The 18,136-nt window shown below is 45.5% G+C and overlaps 1 protein-coding gene across 2 annotated transcripts in view; it reads right to left on the bottom strand.

Annotated features, from left to right (window-relative positions):
- Nucleotides 1-6,493: 6,493 nt before the first annotated feature.
- Pdilt (protein disulfide isomerase like, testis expressed) overlaps nucleotides 6,494-18,136 on the bottom strand; it is a 41,064-nt gene continuing 29,421 nt past the window's right edge. Inside the window, exons 8-12 of one of the 2 annotated variants that reach the window (XM_045144551.1) lie at nucleotides 15,274-15,394; nucleotides 9,700-9,878; nucleotides 7,728-7,811; nucleotides 6,620-6,817; nucleotides 6,494-6,577 (exon numbers count right to left, since the gene is read on the bottom strand). In XM_045144551.1, the coding sequence (XP_045000486.1) occupies nucleotides 6,494-6,577; nucleotides 6,620-6,817; nucleotides 7,728-7,811; nucleotides 9,700-9,878; nucleotides 15,274-15,394 (666 nt within the window). The other variant, XM_045144552.1, reaches the window with a different exon arrangement.

Below are 18,136 nucleotides of genomic sequence, written 5' to 3'. Positions count from 1 at the left end.
GTGAAGTTGTTATTTTCCCCCCAATAATTAGAGATACCAAATGATTGACATTGGGAGTCACACCTGTACCTGGAAATACAAGGTCTCTGTTCTGTACTTGTTGGCAACAAGACATTCCTTAGTTAGACATTAACAGGAAAGGCAGTGGCAAGGTGCTGGACCTTTTCTTGGTCACGAACAAGGACAAGGTATACTCAAGCTCAAGGAGCAAGGCAGAAGCCAGTACCTGAAGCCAGATTACATTGGTGTAAAATGGATGTTTATTGTCCCTGCTGGAATGCTCATGTGTCCTGAAGAAGTGGAGCCTTCTGAAACACCCCATCCTCATGAATCGCTCCCTGTAGGAACCAGACGTGAGCAACAGAGGAGCTGTGCATGGCTACAGGATAAAGGCATCAGACCACATGGACATCCCTAAACCTGATCTACACTGTCAGACAAGAAATCTGAGGTCAAAAGTGTGGAGGTTCCTTGAGCTGAGGAATAACTTTAAAATTAGTCTAAATTTTCCTAAGTCTACCAAGAGCTGAGTCCCAGAGGATTCATTTCTCCCCTTCCTGTAACCATTTCCTTCATCAACAAATGAGACTGCCTATCTCCATGAGCTGTAGTGGCCTCTGCCATCACACAGATGAAGTGAATGAAGACAGATTTGATTCATGGAATTTCTATAAATGCTTCTTGCCTGGTGTGGGGTCCCACAGATGTAAGATTCCAGGAGCTGAGCTGCAAGCCACCTTTACAGTCCCAGTCCCAGTCCCATGTAGGTGACAATTGCCAATCAGTGGAAGAGTGGATATTATCAGGTTGAGAAAAACCAGCCTGTGCCCTTGGTCAGGAAATGCAACCATGGCAACCACACTGATTTTCTTGGACTTTTCTCATTCTGTTTCTCGGCCTGAGTATCAAGCACTGGGCAACCCTTCCCTTCTTTAGGATGACTTCAAAGGAGTAAAATTTCTGCATCAAAGTGGTGTGCAGTTGTAAGAATTATATACCTCTTTCCAAATGACAACCCAGTGAGAATTGAAAGATTAGTTTACAATCACACTTGTAAACCTCACTAGCTCTGAAATATCTGTTTCTCACTTTTACAGTTCTCTGATAAAAAAGGAAATTCACACCTTGTTGGTGTATGTACCATTTATTCTTCTCAGAACTAGCTGTGAGTACCCTGTATCTTTCTCATGAGGCTCTTTCTAATCTCTACTCTTGTGTCTCTCAGGGATTTAAAGATGGTGACTCCATGTGAATCCTAGAATTGTCTGGGCAATGCCTCAGGCAGGATAAAAGGGAGTTTGGGTTGGAATGTAATCATGAATATTAGCATCATTTTTTCATAGTTTCTGTATTTGATACTTTCTGGTCTAAGTGCCTGACTGATCCTGGAAAGAATCAGCTCTCCTGGGTTGGCTGATCCCTGGAAATTGAAAACATCTTGTGGTAAGGAACCTTTCCTAAACAGGCCAATCCCTCCGGAGCCCAAACCCCATTCCCAGCCTCCATATCTGGGTGGTCATACTCAGGGCCACTATTTTACTTTTTTCATAGCCCTAGGAGCCTTAAAATGCAGTACAATTCCTATGCCCCTGCGTCTACTGAAAGTCTATGAACCAACAAGTCCTAAACCTGTCTGTCTACCTTGCCATTCCTTCCTGAAAAACCCTCAACAATTGCTCTTTGCATCTGTCCCTCCTTATTCCTTTGCTTCCTGACCCACTCTGGTGCTTTTCCATATGCCTTCCCCATCTCATTCCTCTAGGCTTTGTGGGCCCTTCTCTGGCACTCTTGCAGGCTATTCAATCCAAGAGTTTCTTCCTAAGCAGTTGTTTTCCTTTTACATATCAGGCTACCTTGTCAGTGGAAGTACTAGCCTCCCCTATTGTCATACTATATCACCATCATGACAAACCTTTATTTCTAAACAATAATGGTCTCTTCCATTCAACAGGGCTGGACCAACGTTGGTGTATTTCGACTGAATCACTTCTTGCTCAGCCACTCTTTTGTCAATTCTTGCTGTCTCTCTACAGCCACACACTAAAAGACTTCTTGGCATTCTTCATAGTTCCCTGTTTCCTCTGAGTTTTAACATTTTCCCCCAGAAAGGAGGAAGGAAACTCAGGAGACTCAGGCAGTCATCTAGGAAATAGGGTTGCAAGACCCCCACCAAAGATATATAAAAGGAAAACAACTGCTTAGGGGGAAACTCTTGGATTGAATAGCCTGCAAGAGTGCTAGAGACTCTCCAACAATGTGTGCACTGAGATACAGCTTCAATGAGTCACCACCTATGCTGGGGTGGGATTTTAAGTGATGCAGCTTCCTCTGGGCCTCCATACTCTGTAAGCCTTGACCCTGAGGCTAAGGGAAGAGCAACTATGGAGGCAATCTTGATGCAAGCTGCTCCTTGGAGCAGCCATAGGGAGTTCCTCATCCAGGATGGGATGAGACTTCTCAGTGGTTCGGCTGCTTTGGGAGTTTTGTGTTCCTATAAATAAAACAAAACCCTCACCTTGCTCTGTAAGTAACCCCAATAAAATCATCACTTCACCAAACTGAAATTGATGCAATTGTACTTTGGTCTGCCATCTGAGCCCTATCTGGGGTAAAGATGTGTGTTCATGTCTCTCCAGGGAGAAAGTTTCCTGTGACAGTACCTCATCTTTGCAGGCTATCTGTATTTCCTCTCCTTGGGTGAAGGCCACATCCCTTTTATTGGAGTTGTCCCTCTCCCCACATGTCCATTCTTTTTCCCCATTTAGTTTTCTTTCTGCATCCTCAGTCTTCACTTGTCATGAGGACTGTTTTCATTGTCTTATTCCTTCTACAATGGTGGTCCTTTGATCCCACATCCACCAGGCTATTTTCTTCCCTATATTAAATAATCAACTTTCTAAATGAGGTATCTACACTAGCTCTATCTTACAACAGTATGGTTTCTGAACATCCAACTCTATTGGCATTGCTCCTTAAGACTGCCACAGACATCCCTATTGCCATATGAATCATATCCAGGACTATTCAATGAATATTTGTCTTTAAAGGAGCCCCACACAATCTCAACACTACTCTCTCTTAATATTCAAATGTGCGTGGGAGATTTGATTTTAATAATTATGTCAACTGTTGTTTACCAAGTGCTTCTCTGGTTAGACAGTACTTTTACATTCTTTTTTTCAAACAGTGAAAAGTCACCGAAGAGAAGACTTGTTGAGAAGTTGAGAAAGGCTGGATTGAGAAAGGCATTGCCCATTTGATTGCACAGCTAGCTATCTCTTGCTCCAGAGTGAAACTCAAATTTCACTGATTGCCTCTGTGATGTACTGCATTCCTTGGGGAAGGATAAAGAACATTCCCTGCTTAGCTCTGCAAGGGCCTTAAAGTAATAAGTGGGTTGGGGTCTTTTGTAGAACAGTGGAGTTAAGGGCATGGAGAGTTTTGAGAAACTGATCAGACAGAATAGAATGGATTTGAATAAGAGGTGGATGTGTTGGGATGGAGCACAAAATGAACCAAGGGAGACCTTGCCAGAAGAGAGAATTGACCATTTCTTTCTGTCTGCTGATTCATCTCTCCCCACCTCTGAGGCTCCAGGTACACCTGCAGGGCTCACAGGTTGCACCCTCCAGCTCTTAGTTTTTCAGGGGTTCGATTTCCACGTGGTGTGGTCTTAGCTGCCCCCATGAGCCCCTCCTCTGACAGGCAGTCACATGGCCATGAGGTGGAAGCAGGTGATCTGTGCACCGTGTCCTGAATACTAACACCTGCCCCTGTCAAGGCATCTGGCTCCAATAAGTTCCAAGGCCCCAGGCTGTTCCCTGCTTCACCTAGATGTGGACAGGTCAAGTATGGCGGTGTTAGGGGAATGGGAACCTGCTCTAAAGTTCTAAAACAGTACAAACTGCCTTTCCTTGTAAGTATGGAACCAAAGTAGAGACCCCAAGATGGACCCTTTTTTTTCTCAAAAGAAGTCCCATTAGTACCTAGTTGAAATGAATCCAGGGGCCAGTGAGTGTGAAGGGATGAATAATGGCTCTGAAATATGTCCACATCCTATTCCCTGGAGACCCTGAAGATTACCTGATAAGATGAAAAGAGCTGTGCCGGTGTGATTAAATTGAGGAAAGGTAGGTGGAGAGCTGGCGGAGCAGGCTGGTTTCAGTCAGTGGTGCTTATCAGAGATACAGGGGAAATAAGAGACGTGAGGATGAAACTCAGGGTCAGAGTGATCCCAGGACAAAAACACAAGCCAAGGAATGTAGACAGCTCTAAGAGCTAGTGAAGACAAGAAAAGCAATTCTTCCAGAGAGTACCAACCCTGATGACACCTTTAGTCCAGCAGGAAAAATTTTGTCATGACAGGACCTTACCTTGGAGACCAGATGAGCCCAAAACTCATGATCCTCCCCACCTCTGTCTCCCAAGTTTCTGGGATTATAGTATGTAATTTATGAAATTTATTTATAAGTTCTAGCATCTGGAATTCTGAGAATAATTTGTGCTGTTTTAAGCCATTAAGTCTGTTCATTTGTCAGAGCAAAGCAATTCAGGTTTTCACTTGGATCTAGAGATACTGTCCTCACTTGTTCCTTTTGGAAAGACCATGAAATCCTATATCTCTTACAGCATGTGCTGCCCTATGGTTTCATTTGGTCTGTGAATACTTACTGAGCATCCACTATGTAGCAAGCAGAGTCATGAGCATTGGGAAAGCAGATATTTCTGCTCTTGTAGGCTGGTGTGACAATGGGGAAAGCAGCAATACAGCCTCACACAGTGAGGAGAAAGATGCTTTCAAACATTACTATCCCAGAGGTCCTCTTGAAAGTGAGGCGTTTGAGCTATTTGAGCAATACAGCCATGGCTTTGTGAAGATCGGGATGAGTATTCTGAGGGTGTTCATTCAGGAAGAGGAAAGAGCCACACAAGAAAGTGAACTCTAAAGGGTGACTGAAGCCTAAAGGCAGGAAGGGAGGCAGAAAAGAGATCTGGCTTGGAAAGTTATCTTACAGACGTGAAGTAACACTCACATTAATTACCTCACAGTACTCATACATGCACAAAACCAACATAATAAGAGCAAAACATTGACTTACAATAGAAGAGGAAGAAGTAGTTGGAAAGAAGCAGGTGTTCAGTGAAGTGGGGGGCAGGAGAGGAGGGACAAAGACAGCGGTGGGAGGGGAATGGGATCAGAGTACATTGTGTCTGTGTCTGGAGGTTGTCAATAGAAGTTGAAAAAGAAAAGGAATGATTTGTAGAGCTAGACATTTCAGGACATTGGAGGCCAGGAAAGCAGACGAGATTTATTCTAAAAGCCATAAAGATGTCATTTTGTGGCTGAAACAGTGTGGAATTGCAAGCACTCATGGCACTGGTGTGTTAAAGATCACCACAGAAGGGGCTGCAAAGATGGCTCAGAGGGTAAAAGTGCTTGCTGTGCATGCTGCGCATGCCTGTAACCCTGGTGCTGAGCGGGCAGAGACAGCGTGACCACTGGGGCTCCCTGGTCAAGCAGTCTAACCAAAAGATGGGGACCTCCAGATTCAGTGAATGTGTCTCAGGGAAATAAATCAGAAGTGCTACAGAAGAGGAGCCCTGGAATCTTCCTTGGACATCTGCATGTGTGTGCATGTGTGCATACACTGTGTATTCATAACACAGAAAAAAGATCACCTCAGCAGCTGCAGGAGTATGGAGTAGTTGAGGGGAGGTAGAGGGCAGGTAGAGAGCATTAGCAGAGAGATCTGCAGCTGAGAAATGGTGTGTGACTGTCATCAGCAATAGAAGCAGATGGAGTCACACAGTTGTCACATAGTAGAAACAGGATGGAGTTACATGAAGGAAAGTGAGTGTAGTCTTACAGAAGATGGTAGAGTCATGGGAAGGAAAGGGAGTGGTGTCATGTGGATTGCCAAGTTTATGGTAAATCCATGGAGACTGATTCATGATGAGTGGGTGACTTACTGAGACATGAAAGTCTAAGTAGGATCCCTATCTTACTCTTCCAAACTGAGTATAAACAAATCAATTCACATCATTTACAAGGATTATTCAAATTCTGCAGGCTACAACCAACAAGAGGTGGTACCACAGTGGTGAAGCACACAGTCTAGAATGAGATTGTGAAGAATGTAGCTGGACAACTTTCTAACTGTATGGTCCTGACTGGCTGTTTAGCCACTTTGCTTCAGTTTCCTCATTTAGATGATGACAGTTAAATGAAAATGAAGGTCCAGCAGCTGCACTCACTCAATGTTGCTAGCATGGTCTGCCTTGTAGCCCTGGCTGATAACAGGCCAAGTGGCTCTCCAACACAACACTGACCAAGAAAAAGAGATAATGAGTCAAGCAGAATCAAAGACACTCATGCACTGTATTGTATAACCTCCCCTCCGCTCCACCACAATAATATATAGTATTATTGGAAGAGACCCATTCAAAAAATGATGCCTGAAAAATAGGCCCTTCCCTCCTGGCACTGGAAAAACTAAAGTTCTTCCTTGGCTTTTGGTTTCTTCTCTGGCCTTGCAGGTTGCTTAGGCTTGGCCTCCTCCTCCTTCTCAGCTGTTTCCTTCTGCGTTGCTAACTCTTCCAGTTTGGTCAAATTCTCCACCTTAAGCAACTCTCCCACTGGCTCTTTCTGTTCAGTTATGTTCTCCAGCTCAGCCAGTTCTCTCACTGGCCTGTCTTGTTCAGTCATATTGTCCAGTTTGAGCACTTTCTCCTCAGGTAGCTTCTCCATAAAAGGTACCTGATTTTCATCAGCAAATATTTCTTCTTCTATCTCTTCAGTTTGCTCAGCGGGGAATAACTATTAAAGAACAAGAGTAAGGAAAGAAGGATGGAGAAATAGAACAAAGATATGTGTGAAATTTTGATTGTATTTGTGATTGTTAAAGCTCTTTTTTTTTTTTTTTAAAGAGAATCAGTTTTTGGACTGGAGTGCCCGCATAAATACAATGAATTAATACAGTGCTCAGTGGTGGTTTGGCCCTTCTGGTAAGGGCCTACTTCTACTCTAAGTCCACAGGTATGACTGCCCAACCCCTCATTCCGGGACTGGGCAGGTGATTCTGGCTTAGCCAATGAAATCCTTCTCTAGGACATACATTGGAACTACAGGGAAGTGGATGCTTTCTTTCCAAACTGGGAAGAGTAAAGTTTGAGGCCATGGGGTAACATTTGATCCTCTATGAAGAAATAACTGATTGAGAAAATAGCCAGCATAGAAGAAAATAGAAGTTGGAAGAGAGAACACAAGTGCTAGCTTCTGGGTCCATCCATGCCAGATGTCCCCATTGGCGTTAAAGCAGAAAAACAGTGCCTTTGACATTTGCAATAGAATGAGTGCTAACTGATGCAGAGGAAACCTTCTAGGAGACATCTTTAGTCAAACATGGTTTGTCCCATCCATCAGGAGAATGATGCCAGAGGACAAGATCCCACCAAAATCCCTCACAAAAGTGGGCCCAGAGAAGCAATGCTGGGAGCTGTGTGTTACTCCAGAGCTTTTGCCTTTCTCTGTGTTTCCAAGGCCTGTCCTTCCTACTTCCTTGTCACAGGTGCCCTGGAAAGTCATGGTAGGATAGTCTTCTATCCCACCTGAAAGCCACCTTCAGAGAGCAGGAGATAATGGAGCACCACCTTTTATTCTGGACAATTGAGTTCCTAATAATACCATGTGAGAGAGAATCATCTTGCATGTTCCCATTTCCCCTCACCTCATCCTCTGTCCTAATCTTGACTTGGCTTTCCAGGAATTCAGTAATACCCTGCACAGTATGTTCTCCTTTGTACAGGACAGCCTAGGGAAAAAACATAAGAGAGTTATGGTGGGAATTGTTTGTGGATAATTACATACATAAAGTCAGAATTAAATTCTTAGCAATCTGGATTTGTTGAGAAGGTACCTTTACCTCTCTGGAGTCTTTATTACCATGGCCTTAAAATAGGGGTGATAAGAACCAGGCATGGTGACACATACCTGTAATCCCAGCACTCTGGAAGCAGAGGTAGGAGGATTGCTGAGAATTCATTTTGAGGCCACCCTGAGTCTACATAGTGAATTCCAGTTCAGCCTGAGCTAGAGTGAAACTCTACCTTGAAATAAAAAAGAAAAAGAAAAACTCTCCCATCATAGAATGTGATGAATAGATCACAGCATGGACTTTATAGGCTAACCTCTGGTTTCAATGCTTTGAGTGTGGTCTGATTACTGAAGGACTAAACTCCGTTTCCTTATCCATAATAAGAAGATAATACTAGTGTTTGCCCCAGGATTATGAACATTAAATGGATTGGTATATTAACTGTGTTTTAAGTGGTATTTGAATCATATGCATTTGTTATTATTAGTAGTACTACAATAATGATGATGATAAGAATAAGTTATTTTATGGGCTGGAGAGATGGCTTAGTGGTTAAGTGCTTGCCTGTGAAGCCTAAGGACCCCAGTTTGGGGCTCAGTTTCCCAGGACCCACGTTAGCCAGATGCACAGGGGGCTCATGTGTCTGGAGTTCATTTGCAGTGACTGGAAGCCCTGGTGCATCCATCCTCCCATTCTCTGCCTCTTTCTCTCTCTCTCTCTGTGTCACTCTCAAATAAATAAATAAATAAGTTATTTTATAAAGCAACTGACACACATTCATTGCTAGATTGTTTACTCTGTCAGTCTCTAGAAAAGTTAAAAAGCTTTTTACTTCCCTGTGGTTGTTTAAGCTTTTTTTCTATAACAAGATTAATCAGTCTTTGCCTCATCTTTTCTATATCATTTCCCCTTGTCCCCTATATTTGTGTCATCTGCACTGGGGTGTCATGCCATCTACAGTGCTCTGATTATCTTCCTTGCTCATATTACATTCTCTCTCTAATCTGATTCTCCAGAGTGCCATGTGCATAGAGATTTCAACTCTGTCTTCCCTCTGAAATCTGTGCCTCCCTTTAGTTTCCATTGCACTTAGAGATGGAACTATATCATTATAATTTATCCTCCCACTCAGCCATATTGTTCTCAGGAGCAGGGACCTTGGATTATGCTTCTTGGATTGACACCCCTCCCCACATGACAAAGTGAGGTACAGAGTGTGTTCCAGCAGCACCAATGATTGTTGTGTGGGGACTAGAATCCCCAGAGTAAAGAACATTGACTGGTTGTCTCTGTCGCATATTATTTCATCTGGTAGCACCCCATTCCCAGTATTCCCATGGAAACTTATTCCATATTGTCTAGGGAAAACACAGCCTCAATACTAGAAGAAATGATGTTATGATGGCTTAGACATTAAGGCACTTGCCTGCAAATCCAAAGGTCCCAGGTTCAATTCCCCAGGACCTACCACATAAGCCAGATACACAAGGTGGTGCATGTGTCTGGAGTTCATTTGCAGTGGCTAGAAGCTCTGGCATGCCCATTTTCTCTCTCCCCCTTTCTCTCTGTCAAATATATATATATGTTCAGTCACATCCATTTGGCACACAGATTGGTCAATAATGAACAAGTTATACTTCAAGTATAGTAATAGTATAGTTATCAAAGGAAAATGCTAGAAAATACTCTTAACTGAATATGAGAGCATATTAGGGACTGGAACCAAGAACAGAGCTGGTTCAGTAAAAGGCACAGCTATAGCAAAATGGAGTCTCTGCTGACAGTATAGCATTATCCAATTATGTGGACCTCAAGAGCCCCTTACCTCTTGAGAGTCAGTGGGGAAAAATCTGAAGAATGGGTAGTGCTCCCAGTTTTCCAGCTGAATGTCATTTGCTGTTACGTCAATCTTGGCAATGAAGACCGTGGAGTGGTTTTGATACTTGATGCCCACCTCTTCCAGCACTGGGAATAGCAGCCTGCACTTCTCAGACCAAGGTGCATCTGCAAGAAAGGGGTCTTTCTGAGCTCACACTGACCAGGACTCTGAAAGCCGATGCCTCCGCACACGTACTACTACTGTGTTCTTCTTAGTGTGTGGCTGCTCTAAAATGTACTCTCTTTCGTTCATATGTTAGGTTATTTCTACATCTCAATACTGGTTATTATCTCTTTATATGTGTGTTCATGTATGTATATATGTCCATATATATGGGCTCACATTTGTGTAGGGGAGCATGTGCACATGTGGACACATGCAAATGGAGGCCAGAAGTCTGTCAGGTCAACCACTCTCCACCATATTTTTTGAGACAGGGTGTGTCACTGAACCCAGAACTCATCACTTGGGCTAGACAAGATGGCTAGCAAGCCCTCCTTTCTCCATCACCCCATTGCTGACGCCACATATGCTTTTACAAGGGTGCTGAGGATACAAGCTCAGCTCCTCATGTTTCCAAGTACTTTATCAACTGAGCCATCTCCCCAGACCTGGTACCTGCTTATTAAATAAAGAAAAAGTTAGCCTGGTCCTGCTCTACCCAGACACTAATCCTTTTCGTATGTTAAATTATTCTTCTATTTTTAAAATAATTAGTCCTTTTAAACTACTGTTCCACTTTGGTTGAAGGAGAAAAATCAAGGAAAATATGCTAGATGATCCCTCATGTCGTGTGTTTGTGTGTGTTACATAGAAGTTAATCAACTTGCCCATGGTCATCTAAAAATGATGAGGAATGAACTGGGATTTGAGGAAAGATCACTTGGACTTGAAAAAAAATGTATTACAAATGTAACATAACCAAACGTACGATACCGCAGCTCAGTGCAACACAGCGCAGCGCAGCACAGCACAGCACAGCATAGGACAGCGCAGAACAGCACAGCGCAGCACAGCACTGCACAGCACAGCACAGCACTGCACAGCACAGCACTGCACAGCATAGGACAGCGCAGCACAGCACAGCACAGCACTGCACAGCACAGCCCAGCACAGCACAGCACAGCACAGCACTGCACAGCACAGCACTGCACACACAGCACAGCACACACAGCACAGCACACACAGCACAGCACACACAGCACAACACACACAGCACAGCACAGCACACACAGCACAGCACACACAGCACAGCACAGCACACACAGCACAGCACACACAGCACACACAGCACAGCACAGCACAGCACACACAGCACAGCACACACAGCACACACAGCACAGCACAGCACACACAGCACAGCACACACAGCACACACAGCACAGCACAGCACACACAGCACAGCACACACAGCACAGCACAGCACACACAGCACAGCACACACAGCACAGCACACACAGCACAGCACAGCACAGCACACACAGCACAGCACAGCACAGCACACACAGCACAGCACAGCACACACAGCACACACAGCACAGCACACACAGCACAGCACACACAGCACAGCACAGCATACACAGCACAACACAGCACAACACAGCACAGCACAGCACACACAGCACAGCACACACAGCACAGCACACACAGCACAAAACACACAGCACAGCACAGCACAGCACAGCACAACACAGCACAACACAGCACAGCACAGCACACACAGCACAGCACACACAGCACAGCACAGCACACACAGCACAGCACAGCACAGCACACACAGCACAGCACACACAGCACAGCACTGCACAGCACAGCACTGCACACACAGCACAGCACAGCACAGCACAGCACTGCACACACAGCACAGCACAGCACAGCACACACAGCACAGCACAGCATAGCACACACAGCACAGCACAGCACACACAGCACAGCACAGCACACACAGCACACACAGCACAGCACAGCACACACAGCACAGCACAGCACACACAGCACAGCACAGCACAGCACACACAGCACACACAGCACACACAGCACAGCACAGCACACACAGCACACACAGCACACACAGCACAGCACAGCACACACAGCACACACAGCACAGCACAGCACACACAGCACACACAGCACAGCACACACAGCACACACAGCACAGCACAGCACAGCACACACAGCACAGCACAGCACACACAGCACACACAGCACAGCACAGCACACACAGCACACACAGCACACACAGCACAGCACAGCACACACAGCACACACAGCACACACAGCACAGCACAGCACACACAGCACACACAGCACAGCACAGCACACACAGCACAGCACAGCACACACAGCACAGCACAGCACACACAGCACACACAGCACACACAGCACACACAGCACACACAGCACAGCACAGCACACACAGCACACACAGCACAGCACACACAGCACAGCACACACAGCACACACAGCACAGCACAGCACACACAGCACACACAGCACACACAGCACAGCACAGCACACACAGCACACACAGCACAGCACAGCACACACAGCACACACAGCACAGCACAGCACACACAGCACAGCACAGCACACACAGCACAGCACACACAGCACAGCACAGCACACACAGCGCAGCACAGCACACACAGCACAGCACAGCACACACAGCACAGCACACACAGCACACACAGCACAGCACAGCACACACAGCACAGCACAGCACACACAGCACAGCACAGCACACACAGCACAGCACACACAGCACAGCGCAGCACAGCACAGCACACACAGCACTGCACAGCACAGCACACACAGCACAGCACAGCACACACAGCACAGCACACACAGCACACACAGCACACACAGCGCAGCGCAGCACACACAGCACACACAGCACACACAGCACAGCACACACAGCACACACAGCACAGCACAGCACACACAGCACACACAGCGCAGCGCAGCACACACAGCACACACAGCACAGCACACACAGCACACACAGCACAGCACAGCACAGCGCAGCACACACAGCACACACAGCACAGCACACACAGCACACACAGCACAGCACAGCACACACAGCACACACAGCACAGCACAGCACACACAGCACAGCACAGCACAGCACACACAGCACAGCACAGCACACACAGCACAGCACAGCACACACAGCACAGCACAGCACACACAGCACAGCACAGCACACACAGCACACACAGCACACACAGCGCAGCACAGCACACACAGCACAGCACACACAGTACACACAGCACACACAGCGCAGCACAGCACACACAGCACAGCACAGCACACACAGCACACACAGCACAGCACAGCACACACAGCACAGCACAGCACACACAGCACAGCACACACAGCACACACAGCACAGCACAGCACACACAGCACAGCACAGCACACACAGCACAGCACACACAGCACAGCACACACAGCACAGCACACACAGCACACACAGCACACACAGCACAGCACAGCACAGCACACACAGCACAGCACAGCACTGCACAGCATAGGACAGCGCAGCACAGCACAGCACAGCACTGCACAGCACAGGACAGCACAGCACATCACTGCACAGCACATCACTGCACAGCACAGCACAGTGCAGCACAGCACATCACTGCACAGCACATCACTGCACAGCACAGCACAGTGCAGCACAGCACATCACTGCACAGCACATCACTGCACAGCACAGCACAGCGCAGCACAGCACATCACTGCACAGCGCAGCGCAGCACAGCACAGTGCAGCATAGGACAGCGCAGCACTGCACTGCACAGCACATCACTGCACTTCACAGTGCAGCATAGCACAGCACAGCACAGCGCAGCACTGCACAGCACAGCACAGCACAACACACACAGCACAGCACTGCACAGCACAGCGCAGCACAGCGCAGCACAACATAGCATGCCTGTCAGTCCCATGAAGGAATTCAAGAAGCAAGCAACTGTGCCCTAACATTGTGACAAGTAAAACTACCCTTGGAAAGGGGTCAAGGAATTTCTGTTGGAAAGATCTTTGAGCTGTGAGTGACCCAAGCACCTGTTCCTCTGGAGAGAAACCAGAGCTGAGCTCCAACAAAGAAGAGGCAGAGATCACCAGCCTAGCCATCCCCTAAAACCTTACCACTCAGATTTTCTTGCTCTGGGGGAGGAATGGCCCCAAAGGCCCCAACACTTTACTTTTGCAGGACCATCCCCATTTCTCAATCAGGTGAGCCTGAGATCAAACCTCCAGCCAGCAGCACCCTGAGATACCTCTGGAGCCTGGCAGGTCCTGGTTAGGAACAGAAGGGAGTATAATGGGTGGAGCCCCAGGGTGCAACTTAACAGCCCTGCTTCCAAGAAAAAAATGAGGCTACTTCTTCAGTTATCAGAAGCAAATGAGTGTTCTCAGAACTCCAGGTGTCGGGTAAGTGCAGACAGGCTGCCCCAGCCGTGCTCGCAAAGGCCACGTTGTAGTGACTCAGCTCTACAGGCCTAAGACACTCTGAGGACAAGAGTGTTTCAGCAAGATTAGGAGAGGCCTTTTAGATGCAATCAGAAATGCAGCAGGGACAGAGATGGAGATGGACTTCAGGTCTTGCTACTGTTTCTGATGTGCACTAGTGACTCTTGTGTGGCTGAGATCCATGACCTGTGTCAATCTTCCTCATAGACTGGTTATTGTATGCCCCACACCTCATTCATGTCTGCTTAGTCTAAGTGCTCACTAAATGCTAATTCTGTTGAAAAAGAGCTGTCTGCAGTAACTTCAGAGTCACAGTTGTTAGGTCTCATGGGAGGAAAGCTCTAGCTTTGGCTCTTCCATGCAAATCAGAGATCATGGGAAAGGTAAATTAGACCTTAGGCAAGCAGTGGAAATAAGTATAATTGGAATAACAATAATCATCATTATTACTCTGAAATATTTATATGAAGTGTTTGGGATGCTAGCTCATAGAGGCCATTTGATAAATCTCATAAGGCCCAGATCATGGGGCTTCTGGACAACAGCAGAACTGGAAGTGCTAGAGGCAGGCTGGGAAGACTCAGATCCCAGTCCCAGCACTTACTAGTGAAAGGACACTGGAAAGTTTTCTTCACTGAGATTCTATTTAGTGGTCTGTAAATAAGAGAGATAATAGTGGCCACTTTCAAGATGTAGGATTTAATCACATAAGGAAAACAGTGGCTCAGCATGAATCCTAATACAATGCTGCATCCAATCAAACATTGTTCGTCATTGGTATTACAGCTGGTGTAAATTGTTACATACTTAGATTATGTAGAAGACATTTGGTGCATTGTAATAACTAATTTGGTGAGCAAACTTGTGTGTAGTTTTCTAGCAACTTGGTGCAAGCTCTCTGGAAGTCAGGAGACAAACCCCTGGCATGGTGCATTTATGAGTTTTAGAGACTATGTTTCCAAAGACTGTTGTCCTTGGGGGCTACAGTTGAAAAATAACATTTGACACTTAGCCTCCCACTGACCCTGTAGAGGTACTTACAGAACAACACAAATACATCTTTTTCCTGGTCAAAGACAACCAAATTGAAGTTATTCCCCACAAGCTGCTTAACTGGCCCTTGGTCCCAGTGTTCTGAGATCGCTTCACTGGATTCGTGTTTCTAGGAAGAAAATTCAAGAGGTTTAACAATCTCAGACTGGAGCATGCAACTGGAGCTCCTCGTCCTTATTACAAACAATAAAAGACTTTCTTCAGAAAAGACAAACTATTAGAAGGAGTACAAAATGCTGGGCTAGATCATGAGATGGATGCCACTGAGTTGTTCAGGACAGGTTAGGGGTTGAGTGCTGAGGAGGAGATAGAGTACTGGGAGACAGAGTTTGGGTGTTTAAGCACAGGTTCTTGGGGTTCCTAGATGAGAGTGGAACTGATGTCTTTAGCATCTTCACTAGTTTCTTTTAAAAATAAAACAGTCCCTCTAATTACTCTGAAAATAAATGCCAAGGTCATTTACATTGCCGGCTTCCCCAAGGTCAACACCTTTCATCTCCTGGCTTTCTTCAGCCATGCTGATCTCCAGCTGACCCAAAGGGTTGAACTTCTGCCACCTCAGCCTCCTGTATGTGTTCTTCCCTCTGCCTAGAAGTTCTCTCCCAGATTACTCTCCCTTCTTAGCTGGTTAACCCAAATTTATCCTTCAAGGTGACATTAAAGGAAAACTCTGACTTTCCCAGATTCAATGAAGTACTGGCCCCATAAATTCTTTGAAGTGTTTTTTTGGATCACTTGTGGAATTTCATTTTTTTTTTTGTTTGTTTGTTTATTTGCCTAATACTTTTCTGCTACACTAGATGGGAATGTCATAAGAGACATTTTCCCTCTCATCATTGAGTGTCTGTTGCCTAGTACAGAGCAGGACCCTCAATAAATACTGTGCAAGTGAAGAAAAGAATGAACTCATCCTCTGCTAATGTCCATGTTTCTCTAAATAATAATGGTCTCCTGAAAACCTCTTAAGCCTGCTCCTGTGTCTCCATTTTCCCCATCACAACCATAGTCTGGATGATGCATTTCTCCCACCTTGATGGGATCCACTGTAATAGTGTCCTAGAGTTCTCCTGGCCCCCTCCTAGGCCCTCTCCATTCAGGGCTCTATCCTCACTTTGTAAATAAGGAGCCTTGTTGCTCTTAGCATGTCAAAACCTTAATGTGTTTATGGAGCCCTTATTGTCTGGCCTCTGCCTAGCTCCCTAGCTTTTTCTTTATAATTCTATCCCTTGTGTACTTTTCATTCTCTGGAAATCACTTAAAGACTTTTTCAGTGAGAGTATAAAGTAGGGTGGGGCTGCCCATGGGAGATAAGCAATGATGAAAATGATGGGAAATTAGGAACAGATAAATCAGGCAGATCTCAGAGGTCGTGTGAGGGATGATTAGCTGTGTTCCAGGAGCACAAGAGGGTGTATTGATTCATCTTCAAGAGTTGGACTGACAACTCAGAGGGAAGAGAGAGAATAGGCAGGGTTTCAGGTCCACTGTAGATGTGGTGATAGAAAATTAGGAGGCCCTCATATGAAGCCCTCTTTTTCCCCCAAACATTATTTTTTAATTTTTATTATTACTACTATTATTGCTATTGACAACCTACTTCATATGGATACATCATATGTTGATACTATCTTTTTCCTCATCCCTGCCCTCATTCTGCTGGGCCCATCCTCACTGGGGTTGCAGTTATTCCCTATGGGGTTGTGGGTTATGCATTGTAGGAGTGAGGATGTGGGGAAAGAGGATCCCTCATCCACTGTTGGTGCGAATGTAAACTTGTACAATCACTATGGAAATCAATAGAGACATTCCTGAAAAGAATGAACATAGAGCTTGCAAAAGACCCAGTTATTCCTTACTGAGCATTTATTCTAAATGCTCCATGCATCACTATAGAGACATTTGTTCAACCATGTTTATAGCTGCTCAATTCATTATAGCAAAGAAGTGGAATCAACCCAGGTGCCCATCATTGGACAAATGGATAACAAAATTGTGGCACATTTACACAATGGAATTCTCAGCAGTAAGAGAAAATGATGCAAGGAAATTTGTAGAAAATTGGACAGACTTGGAACAGATCATACTCAGCAAACTTACACAATCATATAAAGAAAAATGCCACATGGTGTCACTTATCTGCAGTTCCTAATCTGGACCAGCTCGAGTTGCTTGCAAACCTGATAGGGAACTCAAGGCCCAGACAATAGGAAAGGAAGGGTTTGGAGGAAGGGGAAGGAGAGGGAGGGAAAACAAACACAAAACTAAGACCTCTCTTTTATTAGTGATACATGGGTAGAGTACTGAGGAGAGAATGAACATGGGAACTAAGTAGGGGAAGAAATAGACTCAAGAAAAAAAAAGTACAAAATTTTATACAGAGATTTTGGGACATTTCTGAGTCTGTGGGAAGTTTGGCTGGGAAGTCCACAAAGGCACTCAGCCTGGTGGTTGTACTGATTTTCTCCAGTACTGGTACAGAAGCAGTAGAGAAGTTAAGTAGGATCAATAGAAGTCGGATGTTCGGGCTGAGGAGATGGCTTAGAGGTTAAGTTGATTGCCTGTGAAAAGTCCTTTGAAACCTAAGGACCTAGGTTCAACTTCCCAGAACCCAAGTAAGCCAGGTGCACATGGTGGCACGTGTGTCTGGAGTTCATTTGCATTGGCTAGAGGCCCTGGCATGCTCATTCTCTCTCTCACTTGCTCTCTCTCTTTCTCAAAGGAATTATCAGAGTGACAAACCAGGTATTGAAGTTTATATCAGAGAGAATGAAATGTGACCAGAAGACCAGAGGTCATGGGAATGGTAAGGGTCTTAAACAATGTATTTAACAGAAATGTGAAGTAAGACGAT

The sequence above is a fragment of the Jaculus jaculus genome, chromosome 2 (genome assembly GCF_020740685.1).
Source record: "Jaculus jaculus isolate mJacJac1 chromosome 2, mJacJac1.mat.Y.cur, whole genome shotgun sequence".
In the NCBI taxonomy this organism is placed as follows: Eukaryota; Metazoa; Chordata; class Mammalia; order Rodentia; family Dipodidae; genus Jaculus; species Jaculus jaculus.
The sequence above is the reverse complement of the archived record's forward strand: the minus strand, read 5'-3'. Positions and strand labels throughout refer to the sequence as shown.